Below are 20,188 nucleotides of genomic sequence, written 5' to 3'. Positions count from 1 at the left end.
ATCGCTTGAATTAACACAAGATACTTACGGTGGAATAATTTGCACGAAATCCTTTAGCCTCCAGTGATTGATCCGAATGGAACACGACCAGTAACTGATTCCCGCTGGAAACAGACGAAGTTATATTTTCGCTGTCACAGTAAGTATTCAACAGTTTGCTGTTGCCTTGCTCTGAACCATCAAAAACTTGAACGTAGTCCTTCGAGCAATTTCCTGTGTTCACCATGCCAATGTCCTCAATGTGGAACTGCAGTGTATAGCCGGGATCGGTTCTAATAGTCCACTCACAAGATTGATTGCTCGGATAATTTTTGGGATAATTCGGAGAATAGATGAATCCTTGATGAGACGTCAGAACACCACCGCAGTCTGCAATGTATCGTTGCGTGTATGTAAGAAGAATTGAAAAATGCTACTAATTGTAACTTACTTGATGGAATCATCGTATAGGTAGCCATAAAACCCTTGTAGGTATACGTATGATCACTGAAAAATTTAGCATACAGCATATGCCCTGTACTCGTGAGTTTTATTGGATCTTTCTGTGTGTGGCAAATGGTCGTGATCACTTGTTGGAAATCTTCCGTGTTCGATATAGTGAGGCCATCGTACCGACACTGGCCTGATGACTCCATATTGAAATTGTATATCGCCAGCTCTATTCTGTAGCCTGGCGGCATGGAAAGTGTCCAGTGACACTGCGTATTCGCCGGATATTCATTGGGATAGTTGGGTGACGAGAAGAATCCATTCGGTTTGGTGAGTATCCCGCCACATCCATTGATGTGCCATTCTAGTCTGAAGCCACTCTTTTCACTGCTAGCATCCGTGTGGAAGGCAATTTGCACAGACGAACCTTTGGAGGTCATTTTCGCGGGCATTTGGTTACAATATCTTGTGGACAACGAACGCTCATCCTCGGGCTCGATGATATCTATATAATCGAAGTGGCAAACATGTGATTTATTATTTTCATACAGCAGATTGTTCTCCAATTCAAAGTGGGAAAATTCGATGTCTATTTTGTTCCCTGGTGGGACTGATATCGTCCACAAACAATCTATAGTGCTAGGATACTTGTTCGGAAAGTTGGGCGATTCAATGACTCCTTCGAAGCCAGTTATATTTCGCTTACAGAGAATGTTATATTTCAGGCTGAATCCTCTTCCTTGATTAGTGTCGTCACTCCTCATGAGTACATACGCATGATTGCTCTCTGTATTCAGCTGGATGGGATCAGTATCGATATGACAGAATCGGCCCAAATTTTTGCCAGATACATCACGACCGTCGTATATTTCCAAGTAATCATATCTACAGTTCGAATGACTCTCTAGTTCTAAATCGGTGAACACGATATGAATCGAAGAGCCCGCGCTTATACTTATTCTCCACGAGCACTCAGCATTGGTGCCGTAGGGTTCAGGATAGTGGGGTGAAATGATTGATCCTCTGTGCGAGTTTAGCACACCTCCACATCCGGTTGCAGTTCCATCCCATTCTATCTCAAAGCCTGCGTAATTTCGAGATCTATCTGAATAAAACCTCAAATACAATTTATTACTGAATGAAATCAACCCATTGAAATCGTCCGTTCCGCAATATTTTCCGATCAGCGGAGAGCTGGCCGTACCACCGTTACGAATTTCCAATCCATCGAATATACAGTTGTGATGTTTTTCCATGATGAAACTTTTCACGTTAAGTCGAATTTGCTGCCCCATGGGAACCGTGATGATCCACTCACAAACTTTTTCGGAAGTATACTCGTTCGGGAACCCGGGTGACCTCAGAACGCCTTCTGCTGTGTAGAAACTGCCACCACACACTGGAAGAGAGAACTAATGGTGATAATCAAAATGCAACCTGAAGGATTTCGCACCAACTCAACCAGTAGTTGGCAGCACTCTTTCAGTGTGTGAGGATATTGCCCAACTAAACATTTTTGCATACATCTTTTTAATTTTTTTGACGTAGACATAGTTACCTTTAAGATAGTAAATTCAGAAAATATATCAAAATTGGGAGCATTTTTATTTTTCCGTACATTTACTCTGTGCAAGCATCTAACGCAACGGAGGAACATAGCGTTAAATGTTTGCGATAAGATAAGCGATTAGAGAAAGCAGAAGAAGCGATAAGAGAATGAAGAACGCAACCAACTGAGGCTACGAATAGTGCCTTCGCTGCGACAAACCGTCATTTTCGTTCAACATAGAGTGTTTCAAGGCAGAATCAAACGAACTTCTATGTTTAAAGCCTCTGTACTTTAAACAAGTCAAAATGGTGAGGAGAGGGTAATAAAGGGTGTCCACATCACGTTGTTTTTTGAAAAACTGAATAAACAGGAATTCACGTTCATCCTTTGTTGACAAATCATAGGACAAAGTTTATTTGTATGTTTTGAAACGGAACTGAGAATACACCATAATGTTCAAAAGTCGGAAACCGCAAAAAGACAGGTGTTGTCACGTCACAAAAGTATTGGGCTGGCAACAAGTGAGTTCAACTGTAAAATATTCTCCAACTGAAGGAAATTTGTAGGATTTTTTCTAAATTTTACTTTGACATCGTTTACTAACTTTTGCATTCAAAAAATGGTCGAAAATTGCCGATTTTTCATGGGTTTACCTTCACACGCACTGACGAAACTACCCATGCAGCATCAATCATAGTTATCCATGAGTCAGTAGAAAAAGTTTGACAGCTCTATCAGTTGAACTCTTACCGTGATGGCGAAAACAGCGTAGCTACTCCGTTCAGAAGTGTGTGCGTTCAAAGAACGGTACCCCGTCGCGTCGAAAATGGAAAACGTGCGGCACATCTTGACACTATTGGACAACAATCAGAGCATCGAAAGAAAGCCCGGTTCCGGACGGCCGTCGACCCTGAGCGACAAGAAGCTCCAAAGGATGCAGAAGAGGAAGATCGATGGAAAGGTGGCTATATCGCCGCGTGCGTTTGGCCGGGAGGTCGATGGTAACGACTGGCAGGGCACTTCGTATTTCACTTCCCCCACGAAGGAAGTGAGCTCCGAAGTGATGTTAATTTCACACACCAAGTTCCCCAAGAAGGTGCTGCTGTGACTGACAATCAGCGAGAAGGGGATGTCAAAGCCGCTATTATTTAGCTCCGGACTGGCCATGAACGGGGAAACTTATAGTACGAAGTGCCTGCCGGAAGTTGTGTCGTTCATCAAGAAATATCATAAGGGCGAAGACGCGGTGTTCTGGCCGTATTTTTGCAAGTAACCTAATATAATTACAATAATGCAAACGTTATTTGGGAATCCTGTAATTTATACATGAAAACGAGAAAAAAACTGTTTTTAGTGAGTCAAAACGTTGTCACGTCACGCTCGAATAGGTCCATTGGGTATTTTCTCTTGAATTTTCTGTTTAGGTAAAAGTAGTTTGGAGTGTGTTGTTTACACTGTATTTTCATCGCTGTCAGTTTTTCGAAAATTAAAAAAAATGCGATACCCGAAAAGCAACGTCGCGAATTGATTTTGTGCAAGCACCTGCAAAATCCTCAATTCTCTCTTCGAAACATCGAAAAACAATTTGGAATCGTGCAGTCAACGGTGAGTCTCGTGATTTTCTACGAAACTCTGAGTATCGACCGGAAGGAGAAATGCGGTCATTGTGATAAAGATCACAAGCGTGTCATGAGAGCGTTCAAGCGGAATCGCAATGCTTCGGTCAGGGATGTGGCCAGGCCAGAGAGCCAAGGACCGGGAGGGACTGCATACGTACAAAGTGCAGAAGGCTCCAAATCGTGGCGAAGGGCAAATACGGTGGGAAAGTCAAGGATCCGGAAACTGCACACCCAGATGCTGACAAAGTCGCATTGTCTCATCATGGAAGATGAGACTTACGCCAAGGCGTACTTCCGGCAGCTTCCGGAGCTACTGTTATTCACCGCCCAGCACACGTTTGATGTTCCGGAGGAAGTAAGGAAGCAGAAACTTTCCAAGTTTGCCAATAAATACATGATTTGGCAAGCGATCTACTCATGTGGCAAACGGAGTGCGCCGTTTGTGACTACCGGGACTGAATGGTGCATGCGAAGCGGTCACCGAGTGGTGGAAGCTAAGGGAGGCACCGTTACTTGCGTATGATAGCGATAGCGCATGATGAGCGCAGTTGCTCCTTGTGAGCATATGTGTTTTGTTTCGAACTCATATCAGATTCTTTCATCATCCTATAGAAGGCCTCAATTGATGATTGGAAACAAAGAATCAATGAGAAACTCTGTTACCGGTCGAAAGCTCGAAAATGAGCAGCGTTGGAGTCAATACTTTGCCCCAAGCTCCGAATCCGCGCCGAGAGTTGAATAGCCAAGGGGATTTAAAAAAATAATGACACAGTGGATCATTATTTCCCTAACGACTCTTGGGATGCAAATGAGAAAAAATGTACAAAAAACAAATAGAAGAACCGAAGAAGCCAACGAAAACAGAACGGTTATCGTTCTAGTCGAAAAATTGAGGGTAAGTCAGATGCCTTTTTAGCTTCTGCCAACACATCAGGTAGCTTTAAGTCCGCTGTAAAACCACTCAGTGGCAGCATGTTATCTCAATTACAGCACCACGGGGTTTGATTAGAAACTGAGGGCAAATCAGGTGCACAATCTACTCCTCAGATAGCGCTAAGTACACCTGGCACGACACAATGGAGGCATATCCTCTTATTGTCTGAACCACGGGTTGTACTGAAACCGTTTTCAATGGTGGCGATAATCGAGCCCCTAAGGTAAGGTCATTATCGGAACCTGAAGTAGCCTTAGCGCTTGCGCATGCAGGATACTGTCGAACCGCAAGCGCAGGCTTCGAACGGCCGAACATACATCTGCGGCCTAGTATGACTAAAATGAAATAAGAATCATTATTCGATATCACTGTGGGCCAGTTGTTAACATGAAAACATGCAGCGAGTGATAAACTAGGTTCCAAGGGGATAGAAGTAACATGGACTTGCCGCGGTCATGCCGCCCACATGTTACCGAAAATGTTGAGCAGGTCTGTGATGACGTTAGAGATAATTCAAAGCAGTCAACGAGGTCTTTGACTAGAAGATATCGTTGTTCACTGCCACTAAGACTAGAACGCTTCATTCCAATACGTAACCAATCTCGCAGGATTAGCTACTACCCATTCAAAGCAGACGCGAGGATATTACAGAGACGAATTGAGCTGTGGGAGCGTACTTTTAACATGTCTTACTATTTCTGCAGTCCATATAGGACTACTTAGCTTATCAACCACTAATTCATACGTAATGCGCAATTGCATTGCACGATGAGGTACACTGACTGTATTATACAGCGACAGGAGCATCAACTTCATTGGTTTTGAGCTAGAGTTGAAGCTGGATGAACAGTCCTGGCACTTCAATTCTCCGGCAGCTCCCTATATTGGAGGATGCTAGGAACGACTTGTCCAGTTCATAAGGCGGACCTTGTGGAATATGTAGCTATTCAGCCGCCCAAGTGATGAGGTGCTAAGTAACGAGTCGGTTGAGATTGAAGGCATTCTCAGCGTTGAAGATGGCGCAGCTCCCGTGCTCACTCCGAACCATTGGCTACTGGGCAGCTCTGATGGCTTAAAACCTTGGTCGCTCCTGGAAGACAACACAATCGATCGTTCAAACTTGGCTGGCATCAATCACAAGCGTTAGAAAATCACTTGGATCTTCCGCTGTTTCCTTTTTATTACAAACATCCACACGATGGAGTTTTTGAGAGTCTGTCAAAACTCTGGGCACAGGTTTTGTACATATCTTGCGTAAGGCTAAATTTTCCAACACAATTCCGCGCATAACGGTCTTTGGTAAGTTCACAAGGTCAGCAATCACACGAACACTCTGTCGACGGTCTGTGTTGAGAACTTATCGCACACATTGTTGTCTGTCCCCGTAGTCGATGGACATTCTGAACACGTTTCGTCGTTGACTCCCGTCCTTCTCGGAACAACTTCCACTGTGTCACTTCTTTATTTTCGAATATGATAGGCCGGCATCCCTGAAGGCTGTCTGATGTATCCTTTGGTCTTTTATTTGGTTTTACACAAAACTTTATCGTTTATCTTTGCTCTAAAGTTCTGTATAGTAACTTCGACGAGTTCGAAAATTAAAGGTACCCAAAAAGGCATCTGAAAAAGTTATCGCTGGATAGCTGAAGGTATGCCCTACTTGTCTCATCCCCGTATTGAATTGTTTAAACGCATCTCAAAGAATAAGGGTTATTACTTTCCGGACAAACGTATTATGTCCAGCGTAAATTTTTAAAGGTTTTATGTTATCTCTTTGCTCTGCAATTCTCCAACGTCTTGGCTATTGGTGCTTCATCTGCTTAGGGGGTCAGGTGAAGGTCTACAATTCGTCTCTGGGAATGTTTACGATATAAGTGACGAGTATAGTTTCGCCCTTTACATAAGACAAATTATTTTAAAGTCAAGTATGTAAAGATGCTAACTAATAAATTAGGCACCCTAAAATATTTCAATGAACTCTGAAAGGGTGCTGCTAATTCCATAGACGAGTTAGTTAAAGTTTGCATTTCCGAGTTAGTTACAGTCACATTTACTTACATTTTCTTACATCCAAGAATGTAAAGGACAAACTGAATCCACTCTTCGAATTCGAACTGTCCGTTTTGAATCGAATTGTCAGCAAATTACCAGAACTCGTAATTGCCGGTGGTTTGTTGAGTCCACAGTATCTGCCCACGAATCCGTTAGTTTGCGATGAATTATCGTAGATCTCTACGAAGTCATATGTGCAGGTGGTACTCTTCTCCAGCTCGAAACTGTTCCACGACAGTTGAATGGCATGCGTTTTGGGTGCCACGATCAACCACTTGCAGTCCAAATCGTGAAGATATGTTCCTCTGTCTGAACTCGAAGGGGATCGTATCATTGTTTCTTCAGAGGTGATCACACCGCCACACGAGACATCGATGAGGGAATAGTTCGCTTTGAAACCTCTTCCGCTGATAGAAAGGTCAGATACGAATCGTAAGAGCATCACGTTCAGCGTTGACACGGCTCTCGGCGGTGGTTTAGCGCTGCAGTATCGACCAATAACACTATTGTTTTTGGGTTCATATCCATCGAAAATTTGTACATAATCCAGGTCGCAACTCGGATATGAATTGCCTTCGATGTCGAAATCAGAGAAGTCCAACAAAATCGCTTTTCCAACGGGAGCTTGGATAAGGTAGTCACACTGTTGATTGGCCGTATACGGTTTTGGATATCCTGGACTGGTGATCTCTTCGTCGGGGTTAGTGAAAACGCCACCACATTGCACCTTGTAATTCAACGAGAAGCCACCATGCGAAGTCGACCAATCCGTGCGAAATTTGAAAAGGATATTATTCGCGCTTGATGTGAACACAGGCGGTAGCTCATTTCCGCAGTACTTCCCAAGCGAAGGGTCCTCAGGACTTCGTCCATCAAACAACTCCAAGTAATCGAATTTACAAGAGTCGCTGGCTTCCAGGTGGAATCGGTTGAAATTAATCTCTATCCTGGTGCCTACCGGCAGCTGAATCACATATTCGCAGTTCAAATTATGCGGGTAAAGATTATCGTTGTTGCCCCTCGGAGAGTTTATCTCTCCTTCTGGCTTCGTGAATGTTCCGCCACAACCTGGAATTCCTTCGATTAGTGCGTAGCTGATTTGGAAGCCAGCATCACTCCGATCTTCATCCGAATGGAAATAAATTGTCGCTTCGTTACTAGGTGTTACCAATGGTTCCGGGTGGGATGTATTACAATACTTCACCAACATAGGCGCGTCATCACGCAATCCGTCGTTGATCTGAACATAGTCAAACTCACAAGAATTGTGTGACTCCAACATCATCGTATAAAAGTGGAACTGTAGTCGTTTTCCAGGCGGTGCTGTGAGATACCACTTGCAGTCCCTATTAGGTGGGTAATTTCCTGGCGACCCGGGTGAAGCAAGAATTCCGTGACTTTTCACCGTTATTTCGCCCCCACAGATAGGGTCTATACTTTCCCAGTGTAGCTCGAATCCATCGTGAGCCGTGCTGTTGTCAGACCGGAACCAGAGGTATAGGAAATTGCGCGTAGACAATAAATTACCCCCGTTGGGGAGTTGGTTACCACAGAATCTGCCGATGTTGTGTGCCGCTGAGGTTTTTCCATCGTGAATCTGTCGGAGGAATGTAATGGTCATAGTGTTTACTCATTGATAGTGTCCAAAGTACCTGTAACCAATCGAACTTGCATTCTCCAGAAGAAATCGCATCTTCTACGTGGAACTGCGTGAATGTAACATTCAGAATCTTTGTATGATTAGTTTTGAGCAACCATGCGCATCTCGAGTTGTGATTGTAGGTTCCATTATCAACTGGGTACCGTAGAATTCCAGAATAAGAATCGAGTATACCACCGCATGACCGAGAGGCACCTTGACAACGAATCCCGGTGTAACCCGCTGGGCAAGAACAATAATATCGGTCCATGAATGGGGCACATGTTCCGCCGTTGAAACATGGGTTGGGCACACAGGGTGTAACAAATCGAATACAGTTAGGTTGGGCTGTTCCCGGTGGACAGCTGCAGGTATAGTTGCTACCATTTGGAGTACATGTTCCTCCGTTCTAAGAGAAAGGTTTCTAGAAACGAAGTATCAATATTCGATGGAGTAATCACTTACCTTGCACGGATTGAAGGCACATGGATTCGTAGGCATTCTCACACACCCATTTGGACCAATACCTGATCCCTGATAGCCTGGTAAACAAACACAGTTCGCAACACCGACAATATACTCCACACATCGAGCCATTGGATGACACAGTCCTGGCGAACATCTGCTACTTTTCACAATACACGTCTTACCATCACCCGTATATCCAGGCGGGCAGCTCCCACATTTATATGTTCCCTATGTGGAGAGACATATCAGTCGATGTTTCGTCTCATATCCGAAATCATACATACCCTCAAATTAATACACGAAACGGATGGGGACGTGCTGCATCCACCGTTGTTGGTTTGGCACTCGTCAATATCCACACAGTAGAATCCATTACCTGAATAGCCAGGAGGACAACTTCCGCAAACGAATGAGCCTGGCAGGTTGATACAACTAACTTCTGGATCCTTGGAGCAGTGCGGCTTACTCTCAGAACATTCATCAACGTCCACGGAACAAGCCGGAGTGACGCCGTTTGTTTTCCAGCCTTGCTCACATATGCATTTGAAGCCGGGGTCTTCCCTTATCTGAACACACGTACCATGCCCACATAGCTCATTTCCGGAGGACATACAATCCTTGGTTCGACTATTGCAATGGATCCCCTGCCATCCACTTGCACAAATGCAACTGTAACTCCCGGGTGTGTTCTTACAGGTGGCACCATTTTGGCATCCCAAATCAGTGCCGACGAACTCCGAGCATTCATTCACATCGTTGGCGCATGTTGGGCCCTCCCAATTCCTTGGACACTGGCAAACAAACGAATCATATAGACTGATGCACGTACCTCCGTTCTGACAGGGACTTGTTTTGCAGTTATTCTCCCGCAATTTCGTTATCATGTTGTTAACCTTGCGTTCCAGAGCACCCAGACGTCGGTTGATATTATTCAATCGACCCCGATCTCTTCCTCCATTGGATTCAGTTGTTCTACAAGCGAAGAAATCTGAAACCTATGTGGTTAAGTATAACCGATCAATTTACCCATTTTCCAGAGCGGTAACGCGTTTTATCAAGCCAAAAGGTCCCTTTACGACGTCGATAAGATTCTGAAGCTGAGCGCTATCTTCACCGATGGGGATATCACGGGACAACGATGACACATTGGCAAGACTCTGGATCATCTTACCCAAGCTGAAGTCCCCCACGTTCAGGTAACCGTTTCCTCTCAGGAAAAACGATATATTTCGGTCCACAGCCGATTCAATGATGAGATGACCATCGTTGGACAAAATTTTGGGCCTGCGGGTGAAATTTGGTTTATTGTTAGGAAGGAAAGAGGTGATTTAATGCATACTGTAAAGAATTGTTAGTTTTGTTCAAACCATTATCTGTATTATCTCGTCATGCTCATCACGAGCATCCAAACATTTTTATTTTTTGACGTAGGACTACGTCTGCAATGTCGAAATTAATCCACGTTCTTCAACAATACTCGCACTGCGTCATTTGAAAGCAATCAACGAGGTCCAGAAATCGCCCCTATTCTGGAACCCGATCGGGATTAGCACGATGTTGCATTCTATAACCCGATCGAGATAAACTTTTGCATTCTGCAATCCGAACGAGATTTACTTTTGTATTCTAAAATCCGTCCGAGATTCAAACCCAATCGACATTTGCTAAAGTTAAGGGGTCGGCTGCCAATCAGCGAAAGAATGTGCAGACTGAGGATCCGTGGTCCATTCTTCAACATCTGCATCATCAAAGTACACAGCCTCGATCCAGGTAGCGCCGATGACGATGAAGGAGAATTCTGAACAGCGCGCAAACAGGAGACCAAAAGAGCGTTGAAGAGGACTACACCAGTGCAGTGAACAACGACGATGTACCACCTTCTACGATGGGTGAAGTTGAGGAGGCCATTAAACAACGAAAGAAACACAAAGCAGCTGGTGAGGATGGCCTTGTAGCGGAGCTCTTCAAGGGAGGCCCAGCGAAACTTGTACAGTATATACGAAGGTAGTGTTCGCATCGAATCCGGTGGGGACAAGAATAAGAGGAGCCCAGCGAGCGAAGTGATTGGACCAGGTCGAGCAAGACTTAGGAAGAATTTGTTGCCGCCAGAAATTGGAGAACTGCAGCCACCGGGTGTATTGGCGAAACATTGTGATCTAATCTTTCATGGGATGTATCATTATAAAAAAATATGTGAATCTTGTAATCGAACTGCACACTCTGCACATCTAGACAAACGACAATGGGCAACGAGGCGTGAACTTTGTCGAGGACTGCCCGATGTGTCTGTTTTCCCCGTAAGTACATCCACAGCATGGGCTACCTGAGCAACTTACGACAAACGAAATTAACTATGTTCTCAACTACAAAAGGTTTCTCTCAGACATCTCCAACGTGTGCACCTACACCCAGAATTAATTTTTAGCACATCTTTTGACATCCTCATTTATAACATTAAATGAGCTTAAAAATAACAAAAAATGTGCTGCCCTCCCATACTTGTACAGCATTAACTCAAGTGAGAGGTGAGTTTGTGTACAATATATATATATATATAATATATAGCAATATAACAGCAATATGAGAGAGCGAAATAAGAGACTCATTCCAAGTAAGCACGCATTAAATTTTATCGCATACTTTGCCACACACACGGCCCCCGTCGCGAAAAGTATATAGGTTCACGTTGTTTATGCTTTCCTCTTTACTTTTAGTTCGTTTCCTGCTTGGCAACGTTCGGACCTTTTTTTTGGGGCAATTCCAAGCTGACGTTCAATCTGAGAGAATGGGAGGTCTGCTCCAAACATACAAAAATATCAACATTTTTAAAAACAGGTTCTTTTATTTGTGCATTTTAAATACTCTTCGGCGCACGAAAAACGACCCATCCCATGGGGTTATGCACCGAAGAACCAAATTATAAATCTAGTTTTATGAGAAAATTGAAAACTTTATCTAATAAGCACTAGTTATATCATGAATTCCTTGAAACAAATTTGTTTTTCATGCACCAGCCTTTGAGAGAGAGGAGCTTAAATAACTACATAATTATATTTAAAATATTTTAGGTTTTCAGTATATTTATGCTTCTTGAGATATCTCTGCACTTGCTTGTCCAAACTTCAATGTTTGTATACCATTGAATGGATAATTAAATACTTGTTTGAATAGCCGTGGGTAGACCTAGGATTCATTTTGTAATTTATGAGAAACAAGCATTTGAAAAAGAGGCATTTTGGTGCGTTGTCACATTACAAAAATAGAGCTTTTTTTTTAGTTTATCAGATGAACTAAGTTCAAAATTTTTTGTACTTAGGTTTTTCTGAGCAAACAATGTCAACAATCCATAATATTTGGTCAAGATCGGTCCACGAATGAATGGGGGAGTACCAACTGTTTCAAGAAAAATTATACGATTCATTCCAGCGTGACGCGACGATATTTTGACTCACTACAAACACTTTTTTGCGTTTTCATGTATAAATTACACAAAATGCAAAAGTAATGTTATAGCAAAATATTCGCTGCTTGGCTATTGAGCTGAGCAGTCCAGTCTTTTCTTTCAACCCTCAAGCCCGTGGCAATTTCGTTCGTTGCGATAGTGTACGCGTTCGCACTCTATTTTGCGCTCGCTTCTGGCGCTCTTTCAAGAATGTTAGTAGAGAGTGAGAAGGAAGAAGTATTCTCGTAGTGAAATGAACGGAGAACAAGTCAATCCGTTTGTAAAATCTGGCCTTTCTAGAACGCCGACGAAAAAAAGTGATGCGGCAGAGAACTCGTTAACCCGCGCTGAAAGTGAGCCCGCTTTGAACAAAACGCCGGAAAATAGTAATTTCATTTTAAACGTGAAGAAACCAATAGACAATAAAAAAGTGCAAACAGGGCTAGATCGCTATTTTAAAAGAAAAATGAGCCTCAATAGTGCGAACAATGGCAACACAGCCAAAAAAAAACAAACATTACAGCCAACACAGTTATCCCTCTGAGTAATAGGTTTGATGCCCTTGCTCCAGTGAACGACGAAAGTGCACAGCAAGAAACTGTCCAACCGAAGCCCGCACCGATTTACCTGCGTCATCAACAAAGAAATTGAAACCGGGTGAAGTGCATCCAATTTATAAAGTCACCCGACCATCGAATCATGTAGTGATGTTTGAAGAGCCGCACAAACGGACTGGCCCTGTGCAGTGTCACAACTGCCAAGAATACGGGCATACCAAAGGGTATTGCAACCTTCCAGCAGTCTGCGTAGTCTGCAGTGGTATTCATGAACTAGAAGTGGGTTATATCTTTGATATAACCGCAAGGTGGACGTAGGACTAATGTTGACTTAGCAATCAATAAGTAACAAGCATATAAATCTTAGACGTTTCATCTTTCGAATAAAGTGATTATCATACCACTTCGTTTAGCTGGAAAATAATTATTAACATTCAAAGGGGGAATCGATTCCTCCTCGGAAATACCCAGCGCAAAAAATACCCACTCCCCAAACCCCGACAATTGGAATCATCGTTGGTCCGAAGCAGGATTATTAACGATTGAGAAGGAATGGATTCCTCCTCGGAATTACACAGCAAAAATAAGTCCACCTTCGCAACAATTCCAACTTCCCAATAACGACGATCGATTGCAGCATTCGTAAACAAATAATTTTATAACGCTGCTTTTATAAATGTGATTTTTTCGATATGTAATATAAAACCACTTTGATCATATCCACTACACCGTATCATACCATATCAAATCCATAGTCAATCCGAGTACAATAGTACTCGCTGCTTGCATCTAATTTTCTATGCCAATTTCCCCTGGCTCCATGGTTTTGAAATCTGTGTTAGGGAAACATTCCGATTTGCAGAAACGCATGCGAGTACAAAAGTACCCGCAGTACCCTTCATGATTTTGAAGTCTGTGTAAGGGAAACATTCCAATTTGCCGAAACGCAAACGAGTACAAAAGTACCCGCTGCTTGCATCTAATTTGCTATGCCAACTTCCCCTGGCTCCATGGTTTTGAAGTCTGTGTTAGGGAAACATTCCGATTTCCAGAAACGCAAGCGAGTACAAAAGTACCCGCAGCTTGAACCTATTTTGAAATGTTGATTTCCCCCAGGCTCCATGGTTTCGAAGTCTGTGTTAGGGAAACATTCCAATTTCCAGATACGCAAGCGAGTACAAAAGTATCCACTGCTTACATCTATTTTGTAATGCCGATTTCCCCTGGCTCCATGGTTTTGAAGTCTGTGTTAGAGAAACATCCATCCATTCCAGCGATCGTATCTCAATCGTTGCGCAATTATAACTGAGTGGATTTCCGAGCGGCACTCGCTTATATACCGTGTTACCTCTCTCTCAATAGATTAGACAGAAGGGCTAATCCCAAATGCCCTCGATCCCTGGTCTAAGCCGCGGGGACCTTTGAGGGTGGGCTCTCAAGACCTCTTTTCGATGGCTAGCTCGAGCTTGAAACGCGGAGGCTCAAGATCGGCTTATTTCACATCCGTGCACAAATCAAGGGATCAGTTGGCAATTGAATACACACTAGATTTTCCTTTTTTTTCCAATTTTTATTAACTTACAGTGTTCGTGTGAAGTGTGAAGTGTGAAGTGTGTGGAGGCCGGCCGGCAAGAGTCGAGCGAAGGACACTTGTGACGTTGTTGGCGACCGTCGTCGCAAGCTGGGTACCAGAGCTGTGTCGCGCGTAGAGTTTCCAACGAGTTGGCGACTCAACTCCAAGTCTCTCGTTGACCGCTGACTTAGCGATGACACCAATTGTTGCCAATCGATTTGAATTGGTGCCGATATTATTGGGTCCTGTTTGGGATAGGAAAACACTATTTACCACTGGGTCTAATTCTTCTCTTATCAAATGCTCTTTACCTAATTTTTCGATCCGCTCTGTCTGAACTGCAGTTTCCAAGTGCTTTCAATTTAATTTGAATTATTAAAGTATGGACACTTTTCTATGACCATTGTGCCTTGGATAAAGAGCTTTTATTATAGACCCAGTAGTGCTTTCCTTTTCCCCAAGTTTTTATGTCGTATGTCTCTTCTCGAAACTTATACATGTGAATTTCAGCTATTGTGGTTTTATGGTATATCGCTCGACTCCAGGTTTGTGTATTTGGTGTGTATATGTGTGTGCGTGTGATTATAGCTAACTTATGTCCTAGAGTAATTCTAATGTTCTACATTCTTATTTCAACCTACATATATTTATTTATTTATATAAACTATTTTATTTATGTTCTTAAAACTATTATATTCCTAAACGGTAACAACCGATTGGTATGATTTCAATAGCCTGTTTTGAAAGCAATTTTAGGTCTATTGAAAAAAATTTTTGGATCAAAAAGCAACAAGCATATAACGCGTAGACATTTTATCTTTCGAATGAAGGGTTTATCATACAATTTCGTTCAGCTGTTTAGGAGTTATTAACGCTCAAAATCTCGTTCTCCGGCGTAACGCTTTCGTTTTCGAAAGTTTGAACTTACACCCCAGTATAGAAATGAAAGACGTAGTCCTACGTTAAAAATGCCCAGTCTCAAGAACAGCAACAGAAGCAAAAAAATGCAGCAACTGCGGTGGAAACCACACTGCACTACAGGGGGTGCCCTATATACACAACATTAAAGAAAAAACCGCAAGAATCATGACTAAAAGCTGCAACTAGCACGCCTTCAAACTATCAGCCAACCCTGCAATCAACGGTAAATTCAGCCACACACCCGAAACCTCAACCTCCTGGTTTCACGCCTACATCAAGAACATCGTATAGGGATACTCTACTCTCCCAACCTCCAACACCAATAATTCCTCCCGCGGACCAATTACAAGTATTTATGGGTTCAATTATGCAACTCATGACATCAATGCAAACAATGATGCAAGAAATGTTGCACAGCCAGCAACTTCTCATCCAAAAATTGCAATGTTCAAAATAATTTTTTTGAAAATCTGCTATTGGAATGCATACGGGATACATAGCCATTTGAATGAAATTAAACTATTCTTGAACCAACACGATATTTGCGTTTTTCTCATCAATGAAACTCATCTGACGGATCACTACAACATCAGAGTCACGGGATATGATTTCTATGGTACAAATCACCCGCACGGGTCAGCAAGAGGAGGAGCTGCGGTCCTCATCAAACGGGATATTCCACACTATTTATGGCACCGTCACAGTACCCTAAATATCCAAGCAGCGGCTGTGTGCATCGAGAGTAAATCAGAGAAATTAGTACTAACAGCACTCTACTCTTCATCGAACCACCACCCTTCGGGGGAGGAATTGAAGACTTCTTCTCACTTCAAGGGCACCGATTTATCGTCGCTGGTGACTTCAACGCAAAACACACCTTTTGGGGATCAAGGCTGATTACCACTCGTGGTCGCGTATTATACAACGTCATCACTGACTCTGGCTATGACATTGCATCATGCGGCGAACCGACACACTGGCCAGAGGATCTCGCACGACTTCCGGACCTGCTAGATTTCGCTGTCACAAAAAAAATTAATAGTAAACGAATTAGATCGAAGCTTCTTCTGAACTTATCATCTGATCACTCACCAATACTCCTGGAATACTTCATAGAAAAGAAAGTGAAGCAGACGTCATCTAATCTCACTAACTTTTCAACGAACTGGACAAAATATAAGGCATATATCTCCTCTAACATTCTCGATCTACCTCTGGATAACGAACATCATATCGAGGACGTAGTAAACCAGCTCAGTGTATTCATGAAGAATGCTGCGAAGATAGCTACCCCACCTATGAAGACCCAGAAACACAAAAAAATTATTACTGCCTCCCACATAAAAGCAGCAGTTGCAGAAAAGCGACGACTAAGACGTGTCTGGCAAAACAAACGATCGCCAGATAAATTAAAAAAGCTATTACAAGACGAAGAAGATGACAAATTCCATAATTACTTAACTGAATTTTCGCCAAATCGAGATACTAATTACTCACTATGGAAGGCAACTAAGAATCTAAAACGACCTCAGTTACAGATCCCGCCGTTTAGAATGCCCTCTGGTAATTGGGCCAGAAGTGACGATGAAAAAGCAGTAACTTTTGCAAACCATCTTCAAAAAGTTTTCACTCCGAATCAATCGGGACCTAATCAAGAAACGCTCGAACTTTCTGGTGCTACAAACCAAAACAAAATGGAAATCAAACATCGGCTGGTGAGACATGTTATCAAAAATCATCAAGGAACTACCTGACCTAGCAATTGAACATCTCACGAGAATTTTCAACGCAATGACTCATATAGGATATTTCCCACAAGCATGAAAAATTTCGACCATTATTATGAAAGCCAGGGAAAGACGCACAGAAAGTGGAATCTTATAGACCTATCAGCATCCTTCCAATCTTCTCCAAAGTGTTCGAAAAAAATATCCTAATAAAATCTGCGCCCGAGATTGATAGATGATTCCCGAATCATCAATTCGGATTCCGAACAAAACATGGAACTATTGAACAAGTGCACCGATTGATAGAAGAAATTCGTAAAGTATATGAAGGCCGCGGATATTGCTCAGCGCTTTTTCTTGATGTAGCTCAAGCATTCGATAAAGTCTGGCACGAAGGACTGCTATATAAAATTAAAAATATGCTACCACAAGTATATGAAATTATGCGTTCTTATCTACTGGGAAGAATGTTTCATGTTCGGTATAACCAAACACTATCGAAAGATCGAGAAATTTATGCTGGCGTTCCTCAGAGCAGTGTTCTTGGACCAGTTCTCTATCTCATCTACACAGCTGATCTCCCGACCGCGCGGAACTTAATTACTACAACATTTGCAGATGACACAGTTATTCTCAGCAGTCACAAAAACAGAACAATTGCTTCACGGGATCTCCAGGAACACATAACGGTCGTGGAAAAGTGGCTTCAAAAATGGAGAATTAAAGTAAATGAAACAAAATGTGTCCACGTTACGTTCACGCTTAATCAGAACACATGTCCACAAATCAAGTTCAATGGATCTACAGTGCCTCAATCGAATGAAATTAAATATCTCGGTGTACACCTAGACCGCCGTCTAACCTGGAAGAAACACATAGAAGCAAAGAAAACGCAATTGAAATTGCGACCAAACCAAATACATTGGCTAATCGGGAAGAATTCGAAATACTAGACGAAAAACTAGAGTTCAAACTCCTTCTATACAAATCCATGCTGAAGCCTATTTGGCATTATGGCTGTCAACTTTGGCAAACAGCTTCAGCAAGTAATATCGAAATCATCGAGAGAGTACAAAATAAACTGCTAAGACAAATTACTGACGCCCCTTGGTACATCCGCAATAGTGTTACGGTTAAAGAAGAACTTCATAAAACGAGAAGGAAATATGCGGAAAAGGATTTAAGAATCATCCAAATCCACTAGCAAGGCGACTCGGTCAACTTATGGTAACACGTCTGAAGAAAAAAACCTTAATTATTTGAACGTGGGCAAACGTTAGTGTTGTGCTCCAGGACACATGTGAAATTTTAACTGTAAGAATTGATAACAAACGTAATACTTTATTATGTTAGAACTAAATGCATAACCAAATATTGTTATTTCCACATCAGGAAGATTCAATAAATGTATGTATTAAAAAAAAGCAAAATTGAAAAAAAATATCCATAATCTTTATGAAAGATTTGGGTTTACAAAATTCAATTCGTACAAGAATTAAAGTCGCACGACTACCGGGCGCTCCAGAAGAAAATTCTGGTTAGTAATGAAGCTCATTTATGGCTAAGTGGATACGAGGAATCGAGTGAGAATTCTCGTGCCATTGTCATGAAACCGTTGCATCATGAAAAAGTCACTGTTTAGTACGCTGCACGGTGCGTTGAACCGAAGATGAAAATTAATTTTAAAGTTTTTTGTTTCGGGTGTCTAATGCACTCATACTTGTTTATGTATGCCTGAAACTATGTAAACGAGTATTGGTAAGCTAGATAAAGCATCACAACTACTAATAAAAGCAGCTGAATTGTCAACTTCTGGCAAGATTGTTGCTTGCGAAAATTTTTGTGATATTTCGATCGGATTTCAACTCGTTTTTGAAAATAAAATCTTGTGTGCCATCAGTTCAACTGAAATGGAATGTAATTATCAAGGTAAGTGGAGAATATTTTCAATGGAAAATTGGCTTAGTTCTAATAATACTCTTGAGAAACAGGGAATTTGAATTTGCAAAGAAATAAAAAATAATGACATTGAAATTCAAACTTAAGATATCATATTAAAAAAACTTCCACCTTCCAGACTTCCACTCTCAAACTTCCAAAATATTTTTTTTGCAAAATATGTCTTCTTTGAGGGCATATATGTCCTAGGTGATCACTTATCTGCCAGAAGATAGTCCGGAGCATGTTTACAAAAAAAATTACAATTTTTGTCACAGGTACTGTTCGAAGCTCAATCCGCGGACGTCCAGAGGAGGGTTTATAGGGTTGCGCAAATAAAACAAAAAGACGGCGAGTAGCAGAACTGGTGTCTAATATCGCCCTAGAAGACCTAGCTTTTGCTACGAACATTTCTGGGGATCCAACTCTACTTAATGAAGCTGGCAACAAGCGCTTAACGCCTGCTCAAGCACTGGCTCTTTTTGTAGACTTGGATCTGACGGATCGGAAGAATATTGCGCTTCGAGAGGTGGTGAACCATTTACATAAAGATTGCTTTCCAAGTCTGTATGTTCTGAAAAAAGCAAAAAATAAAATCATCCCGAAAAACATTTCGGTTTCGGAGGCATCAACAATGGTGGACATTCAGGAACTGGTTAACTCAACTGTTAACGGTATTGTTGAAACCTTGCACCTAACTAATCCTTCAAAAGCGAAATTGATCTGAAAATGTGGAATGAATGGCAGTTCTGGATACAGTACTTACAATCAAAAGTTTTCAAATGAAAATGCATCAGATGAACTCTTGTTCTTGATTGTAATGGGGCCCATCAAACTAATTAATGTTCAAACAGGAGAAACCTTGTGGCAACATCCCCGTCCAGGATCTACACATTTCTGCAGACCTATCAATTTCATGTTCGAAAAAAAAACCGAACTTTGTTTTGAATGAACAATCTGAAGTAGAGTCATTCATCAGAGAATTGCTGCCATACGACACATCTTTTTTTTAACTTTCGAGTTTCTGTTCATCATGCTCGATGGGAAAGCCTGCGACACGCTGTGACACGCTTAGCAGCGGCTTAGTGCTATATCTGTGGGGCCACTCCTAAGAAGATGAACAGCTCTAACGTCCACGAGAAGTTCGAGAATTCCGGGAACTTCAGGTTCGGTCTGTCGATTCTGCATGGCTGGAAATTTTTTTTTGAATGTCTGTTGCATGTATCTCACAGGTTTGTCTTATACATTTCAAAGATTGAGATGAGGTTTATCTGATATTTTATTTTTCGGCTACCATTCAAAACGTGACAAGTTCCAGGAGAAGCTAACAATAAAAGCTA

At 42.1% G+C, this 20,188-nt stretch overlaps 1 protein-coding gene across 1 annotated transcript in view; it reads right to left on the bottom strand.

Annotated features, from left to right (window-relative positions):
* The window catches only part of LOC129771913 (cubilin homolog), a 48,465-nt gene that overhangs the window by 23,484 nt on the left and 4,793 nt on the right, over positions 1–20,188 (bottom strand). The window contains exons 2-8 of the mRNA XM_055776049.1: positions 9,717–9,974; positions 8,975–9,662; positions 8,688–8,918; positions 8,236–8,631; positions 6,590–8,180; positions 431–1,828; positions 29–369 (exon numbers count right to left, since the gene is read on the bottom strand). Of these exons, the coding sequence (XP_055632024.1) occupies positions 29–369; positions 431–1,828; positions 6,590–8,180; positions 8,236–8,631; positions 8,688–8,918; positions 8,975–9,662; positions 9,717–9,974 (4,903 nt within the window). The remainder of the gene's footprint in view (positions 1–28; positions 370–430; positions 1,829–6,589; positions 8,181–8,235; positions 8,632–8,687; positions 8,919–8,974; positions 9,663–9,716; positions 9,975–20,188) is intronic.

Source organism: Toxorhynchites rutilus, chromosome 2 (assembly GCF_029784135.1).
Source record: "Toxorhynchites rutilus septentrionalis strain SRP chromosome 2, ASM2978413v1, whole genome shotgun sequence".
NCBI lineage: Eukaryota > Metazoa > Arthropoda > Insecta > Diptera > Culicidae > Toxorhynchites > Toxorhynchites rutilus.
Note: the sequence above shows the minus strand (reverse complement) of the source record. Positions and strands in the feature narration are given on the sequence as shown.